Source organism: Oratosquilla oratoria, chromosome 22 (assembly GCF_046742065.1).
Source record: "Oratosquilla oratoria isolate Oo_2021 chromosome 22, ASM4674206v1, whole genome shotgun sequence".
In the NCBI taxonomy this organism is placed as follows: Eukaryota; Metazoa; Arthropoda; class Malacostraca; order Stomatopoda; family Squillidae; genus Oratosquilla; species Oratosquilla oratoria.
In genome coordinates this window covers 38,225,832-38,237,040 of record NC_134798.1, presented here as the reverse complement: position 1 = coordinate 38,237,040, position 11,209 = coordinate 38,225,832, and the positions used below count along the sequence as shown (strand labels likewise).

The 11,209-nt window shown below is 37.9% G+C and overlaps 1 protein-coding gene across 1 annotated transcript; it reads right to left on the bottom strand.

Moving 5' to 3' along the window:
• Positions 1-3,884: 3,884 nt before the first annotated feature.
• On the bottom strand, positions 3,885-6,518 carry LOC143037224 (facilitated trehalose transporter Tret1-like). The gene has a single exon (XM_076205344.1). The coding sequence runs from the start codon at positions 5,919-5,921 to the stop codon at positions 4,713-4,715; it is 1,209 nt and encodes a 402-aa protein (XP_076061459.1). The 5' UTR covers positions 5,922-6,518; the 3' UTR covers positions 3,885-4,712.
• Positions 6,519-11,209: the final 4,691 nt, after the last annotated feature.

The following is an 11,209-nucleotide window of genomic DNA, read 5'->3' as shown; positions in this document are numbered from 1 at the left end:
GTACTAAGATAATATAGTTAGATCGCCTGCATGGTTGAGAGATTTCTTGTTGTGCTCTAGGTTGGGAACGACTTTTAGAACAAGGAGATTGGTAACACAGACGTCCCTCTATATATGAACATTCGACTTACAAACTTTCAGACATACCAACAAAGCCACAAGCCTTCTTTACCAGTTTCAATGATAAGAAATCCAGCATTAAAGTATTGGTTTAATTTTTTTTATGTATTACTAGTAATATGTTTTAGGATAAGAAAACATTTAATGATTTTATATCATGCTTACTTATGGATGTAGATTTGAGAATTTTTGAAATTATATTGAGTGATAACTTACAAATATTTCGAGTTAGGAACGGCCGTTCGCAATGTAACTCGTTTGTAAGTTGCGGAGTGTCTGTATATAGGAAAAGAGGTACATTCGTGAGGATTTCTCTCTTTTTCTCCTATCAGAAGCTTTTACGCCTGGAGTCATGTTGGCTGTCATTTATTAGAAAGTTGATTTCAAAGTAACGTTTCATAGCATATCTCATAGGTGTTTCCATCATTTTCCCATGATCGAGGTCAAGCTTATTGGTGTACAGTTTTGTGGCTTATACTCATCATCCGTTTTGAATATAGGAGTAATATTTGGTCATTTCTATTCTTTTGGTACATCACCAATCTTGATCGATTAAAACAAAATCTAATGGGATAGTCTTTTTATTTATTTTATTTCCAGGTGATTTATTAACACCCAGTTGCTTTATTTATATTGACTTATTCGTGATTCCTATGAAATTTTGCTTGCATTTACAAATATATCAATAGCTGTTACTTCATGTTGTGCATACATCACCCAAATAAAATACTGTAATGTATAAATTTGTATGAAGCGGATGCCTATTGAGTGATTTGGGCTCAAATATGATAATAATAATGATAATACAGGACATATATATTTTCTAATCTCAGTCGCATGAAATTTCTTTACTGTTTCTTATTATTTCATTTGCCATCTTCAAATATGGAAACCATATTGTTTTGCATGCTATAGTTTTCATGCAATTTGAGGGATTACATTTTTGCCTTTTGCGGGCAAATTATGGTATCAGAAGGCATATATATATATATATATATATATGTATATATATATATATATATATATATATATATATATATATATATATACATTTTTCTAACGAGAGAGTGCAGGTTGGAGGTCAGGGTATTGATAGAATCTCCAAGGTACATGTTGTTTACTCAAGACGTCTTTCGACCCGATCAGAGGTCATCTTCAGGAGTTACAATACACACAATGATGTAAGAAACAGGAATGACATATAAGGTGTGGCAGGGTAGATTTTGTACCCGCGAAGAAGCACTGGGACAGGAAGTCATATGAGGTGTGGCGGGGAGATTTTGTGAGGTACATAGACGATGTTTTCATCAGTGCAGAAAATGAAAACAACAGTTTACAAATGGTGAGCACCTTTAAACGGTATTCTTCCCTTGACTTCACCCATGAACTTGAAGCCAACTATAAACTCCCTTTTTTTTGGACGTTTTAGTTCACCGAGGCCCTCACTCTTTCTCCACCGAAGTATATGTAAAGGCTACAAACCTGGGTTTTTGTCTCAACGGTGCTAGTGAGTGTCCAGAGAAATACCGCAGGAGTGTGGTAAATTCCTTCGTTAAGAGAGCCCTTACACATTCTTCAACTTGGACTACCACCCATGCTGAATTACAGAGAGTCTCACAACTCCTTGCCAATAACGGTTACCCAAAACAATTAGTTGATGAGACAATAAAGCGACATCTAGACAGTTTCATGACACAAGCCCCCTCACCAACAGAAAAACCTTGTCACATTTCCCTCTTCTACAAGAACTTCATGTCTTCCGCATACAAAGAAGACGAATAGGCAATAAAAAAGATCATCAACACACATGTGATCCCTACAGACCCCAACGCCATCCTGAAGGTCATAATTTTTTTTACAAAAGAAAAAGAACATCAAGCCTCACCATGAAAAAAAGTTACCTCCCACAGACAAGGTGAATCTCATATACCAATTTCATTGCAACTTGGTGACTGCAGTCGCCTCAATTCACTATATATAGGTTCAACCACTACCACCTTGTCAAAAAGGATGACGGCGCATTTGCAGGATGGGGCCATACTCCGTCATACCAGTAATATACATGGACACTCCCTCACCATGCAACAACTAGAAACACAAACAATGACACTGTATCGAGAACAAGACAGAAGGAGATTAGGGATGGCAGAATCAATTTTTATTCGTCTGGATAAACCCGCCATCAATATCCAGCTACAACCTAAAGTTTTACTTCCATCAATAAGGAAACCTTACCAGCAACCTACGGGGAACCCGTTGGCGCTTTCTGGGTAGCTACGTCAACTTCCTGTCCAAGGGTTTCTTCGCGGGTACAAAATCTCCCCCGCCACACCTCATATGACTTTTTGTTCCAGTGTTTCTTCGCGGGTACAAAATCTCCCCCGCCACACCTCATATGCCATTCCTGTTTCTTATATCATTGTGTGTATTGTAACTCCTGAAGATGACCTCTGATTGGGTCGAAAGACGTCTAGAATAAACAACGTGTACCTTGGAGATTCTATCAATACCATGACCTCCAACCTCCGCTCTCTCATTAGAAATATCGTGAGTACTTCTTACAAGTTGAACAATGCTACTACTGCTGTAGATTTCAACAAAGCCTGTATTCAGAATGGCCTCCTTTCAAAATACACACACACACACACACACACACACACACACACACACACACACACACACACACACACACACACACACACACACACACACACACACACACACACACACACACACACACACACACACACACACACACACACACACACACACACACACACACACACACACACACACACACACACACACACACACACACACGCACGCACACACACACACACACATATATATATTATATATATATATATATATATATATATATATATATAGATATATATACATGTATTTGTGCAACACTGAATGGGTCCCAGTGATTAGAAATACATTTTAACAACCACAATGTACTTTAATTCTAGACCATCAAAGGCCAGCATGCTTGAAATTGAAATGTGGTACTGCCCAGGAATCGAACCGGGCATCCTCATGACAAGTGCGACAGTGGCTTTCCAATATATATATATATATATATATATATATATATATATATATGTATATATATATATATATATATATATATATATATATATATATATATATATATATATATATATATATATATATATATAGTTTTGGTGATCAAGACAAGAAATGGGCCCCATATACTATGTCCCATATCTGCGAAGAAATTCTGCGTGACTGAACGAAAGGAAACCCAAGGGTTTACCTTTCGGAATTTCCATGACTTGACGGGAACGAAGAACCACACAACTGACTGTTATTTTTGTTTGATAAATGAAAAAGTCCTTGGAAAGGAAAACAGACATAAGATCATTTATCCTAACAGCCCCTCAGCAATTCAACCTACTCTCCACTCTGATGAGCTACCAGTTCCAGTTTTTAATGGATTGCCTCCATCCGAAGAAGAGGGTAGTGATGAAATGCAAGAGGCTGACGATGAAGCTCAAGAAGTACTGGAGTTTCCTACGATCTTTCTTATACTACATCATTCATCAACTCCTTTGCAGTTTAGCCAGCCAGAGCTAAGTGACCTTGTGCGTGATATGGATCTCTCCAAAAATGTAGCAGAAATTATAGCTTCTAGGTTGCAAGAAAAGGCGCTACTAAACCAAACTACAAAAGTTTCATACTTCCGAAATCGGTAATATTTTTTGTGGAGTATTAGAATAGAATAATACGCACAAAAAGAGTATGATTATTTTACTACTATTTCCAGCGTGAGAGATAGTTGACGTGAAAAAAACTTCAGAACATGACGGAATCTCAAAATAGATAACTAAAGCATGTGGAGAACAAATGGCATTAAAACAAAGAATAGTAACACAGAATTTGAAAGATTGGAAAGGAACTAAAGTAATTCCAATTCGCAAAGGTGGAAGTAAAGAGGACTCACCAAACTGCTGGCCGAGGTCATTGATCAGCACAACAGTGAAATATTGTGAAAGGGTTGCGAAAGATAGATCAAATGACTTAGAGAGTTGAAGATTTTGACAGCCATTTTGGTTTTAGATCAGGAAGATCATGAGTGTCAAAACTTTTAAGCTTTCATTCAAGATTGATTGATGAGCTGCAATAGAGGGAGGCCTATGTGGACTTTGTTAACTCGATCTAGAGACGGCTTGATAAAGTACCTCACAACCCCTTTATGTGGAAACAGGAGTTCACTGGAAGACTAAGAGCTTGAATGGATACTTGAATGGACGATTTTTTTTTTTTTTTTTTTTTTTTTTTTTGAAGGTATGATATATGAAGACAATAGTAAAGAGTAAGGTGTCAGGATGGAAAGCAGTGACCAGCGGAGTTCCACAAGGTTCAGTGGTAGTACCTATAATATTTCTTATCTATGTTAAAAGACATACATACTAATGAAATTACATGACCTTTTTCAGTCTTATCACTGCAGGGATAAAGGTTTGCTTGCCCCCATCCCTTCCCCCACTGCGTGGATCAGACACAGTGCTACGAGGCGCAAATCGTCTGCCGCAAATTTGCAAAACAGGGCTATAAATGCCAGATCATTTTTTGTCTTCCACATTCTTATATGCATCTTCGATCTCCTCAAGGGTTTTACCTTTTGTTTCCGGAAGGAAAGCGAGAGGAACGTATGAGGATAACGCTAAGAAGAAGCTGTAGAGCCAGAATACGCCATAGAGACCTAAAGCGCTTTTCAAAGGAAGGAAAGTCTCGACCACCGTAAACGAAAGAGTATAGTAGATAGTGCTTATCATCCCATTGCCCATTAGCCGAAAAGAGAGTGGCAGGATTTCGCACGAAATCAAGGATTGAATTGCTACCACCGTGGAAACAGAGCATGAAAATATTAATACAGAAACCAGAGGAAGCCAAGACAATGAAGTCACAAGTTCTCCCTCATAGTATATACTGATATAAAAATAGGTTCCCAGGGTAAACATGGATACAGAGCACACAAGTGAAGAAAAGATAAATCCCGGCCGACGACCAATGTAGTCACTAGAAAGAAAGAAGAGGATCGCCCCTACTGTTCTTCCCACACCCACCAAAATAGAACAAATGTGAGGATTACTGCAGGAGTTGGTCTCATTAAATATAGTTGCAGTGTAGGAGAGGAGAATGCTGCTTCCACCCCAGAGACTCAGTAGTATCATTAAGCAAATAATTGCAAATCTCTTTCTAATACTTGGGTCTGCAAGATGTTTGATCTGGGAGAACGCATTGCCTTTGGAACACAACGATTCCTTGGCTTTAGTGGTTATATCTGCAAATTCTTTATCGATATTGTACTGACGACCTCTGAAAAATTGAAGAGCTTTGGAAGACTTTTCCAAGTAACCTTTACTAGCTAACCATCGTGGAGAATCGTGAAAGAAAAGGAGAGCAATGAACGGAGGTATAGTAGTCGTGAATCCAAATACTAGAGCCATTTGGCGCCACGTCAGGCTCAGTGACCCGATAGAATAAGAAAATATCATACCTAATCCACGCGTGACATCGATTATTCCACTTAGAGTTCCTCTGTACATCTCATGCGAAATCTCGACGACATAGATGTAAGGAGTATACTTCAACGTGCCTACAGTCAAACCCAGAAGGAATCTGGCCCCTAGGAGGAAAGGGACGGAGCTCGCGAAGGCTATACCCAACCAGCAGAGGAGGGTGAGGGGAAGTGCGAGGAGAAGTATGACGCGTTGCCCCACAGATACAGTCAGGGCACCCGTCAGCAGAGAGCCAAAAATGGCGCCCATGTTTGGAAGACTTCCTGAAAACGTAAAACATTACTTAAGAATTTGTGAGGGAATACTAATTTCTAATCATATCCTGAAGCATTATAGCACTTATCTGCGTATTACACCTTCAGACTGGTAGAATGAAAAAGTACAATGGATTACAAGGGCAGAGCATCCCGACAGGAGACCTTTTGGTCCATAATTAAGTCTGATGCGAAAAAAATGTATAATAATGATAAAAAATTATAATGATATAAATGATAAATACAATAAATGCGTAGGTATAGTTGAATAATAAAGAAACAGGTAAATAGTAAATAATAATAATTTGACAGATAAATAATAATAAATTAAAATTAAGCAAATGATAAATAAACAGACGATAAAAACAAATAATATAGAATAGATGAGAGTCATTACAGCATCTTGCTTAGATGTCTATAATAACGAATCTTAAAGCTTCGAACTAAACTACATTGTACTGCCTCTGCAGGAAGTTTATTCAATCCATAAACTACACGGTTGACGAAGTTGTTTCAACCCAGTTCCAAATTAAATCTGTTTCCTGATAGTTTGAGACCATTATTTCTTGTCAATCCCCTTTAGAATCTTAAAGACCTGTATCAAGTCATCTCTGAGTTTACGTTTTTTCTTTTCTTTTCTTTTTATAGGGAGAACAGATTCATATGTTTTGGTCGATTTTGGTATACTTTATTTTTGATATTTGAAATCAGTTTTGTGGCTCGCCTTTGTACTTTTTCCAATATGTCAATGTCTTTAATGAGATTTGGTCACCAACAGCATATTCTAAATATGAACGAACTAACGATTTGTATAGCTTGTTAATGAGAGATGGACTTTTGAATTCAAAAGATCGCGCAATCAGTCCTAGAATCTTATTTGCTTTCTCAGAGGCTGAAATACACTACTTGGATGATTTGAGATCGTTACTGATAATTACCCCGAGATCCTTCTCACTATTCACTTTTGTTAACGAATTTCCAAATAACTTTTAATCGTACTTACTGTTATTTCCACCTAGGTGCATAACCTTCCATTTACTTGTGTTAAATTTCATTAGCCACTTTTCAGACCATTGCTGTAATCTATCTAAATCTTCTTGAATATCTAATTGATTTAAGTGATCATTTGCCATTCCGCACAGTTTTGTATCATCGGCAAATTTGGAGACAATAGATTTTAGTTCGTGGTTGTCAGCGGTGGACATTTCGTCCACACCGCTGACCACGTGGTTGGACCAAGTTGGAAGCTAGGAGCCGGTTCGGCGCGGTCAGTTACCTGACCCAGGCTAAAAGTTTGACCATAGCGTGGGGTCATCCCTTCCAGGGCCACCAACTAGACCGGAAAATTCGCGGTCACTGCTGCTCACGCAGGCGCGGTTCGACCCCGCCCCTCCCACTCTACCCCCCCCCCTCCCCTACCAGATCTAGAGACGGAGGGCATTGAGGAACTTGAACTCACTTTCCGCGAAGGCGGACTCCCCCCTCTCCCAGACTACAGGGGGAGCGCACGAAAGAACTTGAAGATACTCTAAGACGGGCCTCTGTCCTGTGGGCGGACTAGGAGGGGCTCAGCGCCCGTCTACTCAAGGAGTAGGATACAGCTACTCGACCCGAGCAGGAGATCGACGAGCTGTTGAATTGGACACTTCGGCCTTCCTCCAGAGGAGCAGGAAGTCGGTACTATACTTGGCATTGTTTGTTAGTAAGGCCATCACACTGGTGATTTATTTATATATTATATGTTGTATATTTTGTGGACTGTGTTAGAGCCATCACTGGTGATATTCATATGTGTTCAGATAGGATAGTGTGCTCTGTGTTAATCAAATAAACACATCTTAGCAGGTGTGATCTGTGTTTCCCTCTCGCCCTTTCTCAATATACCGAGTATATATATCACTGATTTGAACCCCCCCCCTATCGACAGTGGTCTATATCATTTACATATACTACTAATAGAAGTGGCCCAAGAACGGAACTTTGAGGAACTCCACTCGTAACATTTTTCCATCTAGAAGTTTTCCATTTAAAACAACTCTCTGTTTTCGATCACTCAACCAATTTCTAGTCCAACTTAATAGGCTACCACTTATTCCGTGTGAAGCTAATTTAGTAAGTAGTCTTTCATCGGGGACGGTATCAAAAGCTTTTGCAAAGTCTAGACATATCAAATATATATTGCTTCTTTTGTTATAATTCGAGATGACAGTGTTGTAGAATTCGAGTAAGTTAGTCACGCAAGAACGGTTCTGTCTGAATCCATGCTGGCTATCATATATCAAACTGTTACTTGCTAAATGATGTTCGATAGCATCTCTGATGATAGCTTCATATTTCACATAGAGATGCAACAGTAACTATAAGTTCAGTAAGCGATTAGTGTCATCAATTATATTCTGATCAAATTCTCTGGCTGAATTTATCTGCAGTCGAAGTTGTAGAGACAATTTTCATTGCCACTGGTCGTGCTTTCATCTGAATTTCGTTATTTAGAGTTATGTCAGCACAGGTTCTGCAGAGTGAATTATTGTAGCCAAAAACTTATGTCCAAATCTAGCAAGTCTGAAGAATATATTCTGTTTTATTGATGCCTAAGCCCAATTTTAATTTCAAACATATATAAAGGACGGTGATTAGTTTTACATTTCTCTATCTTGCAGCTAAGAGGGCTATGTTTTCTAAGGAAATTGTTTCCGAAACTAGCTTCACTTATTTCGTAGGTTAATGAAATATATATGTCACGACTAGGATCTTGCAATTTTTGTCATGTTCAAAACCTTTTGTGGTGTTCGAAACAGTATTGAACTTAATCTAACCTATATTAATTTCACCTAATCCAAGTTGACATCCTAACTTAACCTGACCTAAGTTAAGTCAACATAACCTAATTAAATCTAAGTTAAGCTAACTTAATATAACCTAACATACCCAAAATTAATCCAAACTAACCTAATTTGATCTAGCCTACCTACTCTAACCTAACCTGGGACATACCTCGTTGTGCAGAAAGGTCACTTGTTATTTTTTGTTTCCGAGGGAAAAGAAAATGAATATCTTTAGAGCAAGAAAGAAGTGAAGTTCACAGCTGTGAATAAGTATCAATTTTATTAATTTAGAAGTTCATTAACGTTGCTATCTTGGTTTTCCGATAATTTGTTAACTAAAGCTAATTTCTTAGTGAAAAATCTTTTCAAACAAGGAGAAAAGCAGACCAAATTACTGCCCGAAGTTTTGTAATAATCAAATAAAAGTAATGAATTCTATGGAAAGATATATGTATATTTTTTTATACAATGCATATTATTTCCGATGTCTTTGTCCAGTTCCTTGCCCTATAAAGCAGAACTCTGAATTAATTGTAATTGTAAGAGGCTGGTAGAAAAGAAGGTATGAAGTGGGGTAGAAGACGGGTGTTCCATTTTATTGGTTAGTTGTTTATGAAACATGTGTATAATAAGACAATATAGCAAGTGAGCTTAAATACGCTTTCCGCTTTGTTAATAGAGAAAATGGCTAGAGGCTGAAATGAATCGCTGATATGGTATTCTTTGTAACCTAAGTGAGATATGCAGAGGCTCGAGATAATTTAAGTAAATAATATTGCCATATAGACGTGTAACAACGAATCTGATTGGTGAAAAGGTGGACGCGGAAAAAAAGATTAATTAGTTCACGATTTCAAGAGCACGCCCTTTGGGGAGGATCTTAAATATAAAGTTAAAGATCATTGGACTAAAGAAATCACTACATCATTACAAAGCTCACGTAGGATCTTGCATACGTGCCCTCGGGGGATTCCTTTGGAGTACGCTGTATAAGAATTAACTGAAGAAAGCTACAGCAGATTTCTAACATTTAATTCTCCTAGACAGAAAATATAGTGAAGTGAGAGAAAGAAGACTACCAATAAAAATACTATAACTAAAAGGTACTAACATTCTAGAACTTGACAAAGTTGGATGGTTGGAGGCAACAAGGGGGAGAAAGTGACGAAAGTGGCCTAGGTGGTGAAAGGTGGCGAAAGTAATATCTACCTTTTCATATTTCGGTCATTTGTTGTCAAGTTTTATGAATAGGCCAGATTCAGTATATGTTTTATCAACATCTAAAAATGTAAACAACAAACAATTACCTTTTACATGAGAACAACGAAGAGTACGAAAATGCAACTTGATTAATCATACTTGTGATAATAAGTATGTTTGATATATCTATAATAATATTTGACCTTACCGAAGAGGGCAATGGAAGATTCATCCAAGAAGAGATCGGTGTTGTTGCTGGATGTCAACTGGGGTATTGTAACTCCTGAAAACGTCAGAATGCATGCGACTCCCACCTGCGATAGAGATGCTACCAGACATCCACAAACCTTAAAGAGAAGAAACTTTTAGTTCATGGATATTCGAATATGATGCGTCTTGTTTCAGTAAGTCAATAAACGGAAAAATATTAATATATCTAGCTCGAAACTGCAGAGCAAGTTAAAATATCTTTCATATTATATAATATTCAAAATAAAATCTCACGAATTTTAGAACTAGATTTTTTATTCCTTCTTGATCTTTTTACTTAGTACTTCTTTTTAATAGACCTTTCTTATTGAAATATCTAAGGCTGACAATCTGGTGCAGGAACAATATCATGAAGATAAAGAGTAAAACACAGGGAATCATTGGAAGGAAATGAGTATTAATAATACAAGAAAAACACAAGGGGCCTTCTCTACTTTATACGACCTAATCTAATTAATTAGTGTAGTCATTTGTATTATCGCCTTTAAGAAATAAACAATGGTTAAGGAAGACAACACAAAACACAAAGATGTATTCATAACATCAGTGCACCACAGCACACTTTCCTCAAACAAATAAAAAGAAAATAAACAAATGCTAACAGACAACACAAATGAAATTATCACAAAATAAACTCAGATAAAGAAAACATCAGACCCCGAAGATATAACCCTTAACCCCAACCTCTCACATCTTTCACAAACCACATATTGGTAGGCAACATGGACGCATGCCACCCAATCTGGGTGAACACACAAACAGCGGAACAATGAGGAAACAAAATACCAACTTTCAAACCTAAACACAGGCCCGTGCAGAGGGGTGGGGGGTGCCCGAGCACCTGCCCCTTTGCCCTGTGCCCCAAACGTGCTCTCTCTCTCTCTCTCTCTCTCTCTCTCTCTCTCTCTCTCTCTCTCTCTCTCTCTCTCTCTCTCTCTCTCTCTCTCTCTCTCTCTCTCTCTCTCTCTCTCTCTCTCTCTCTCTCTCT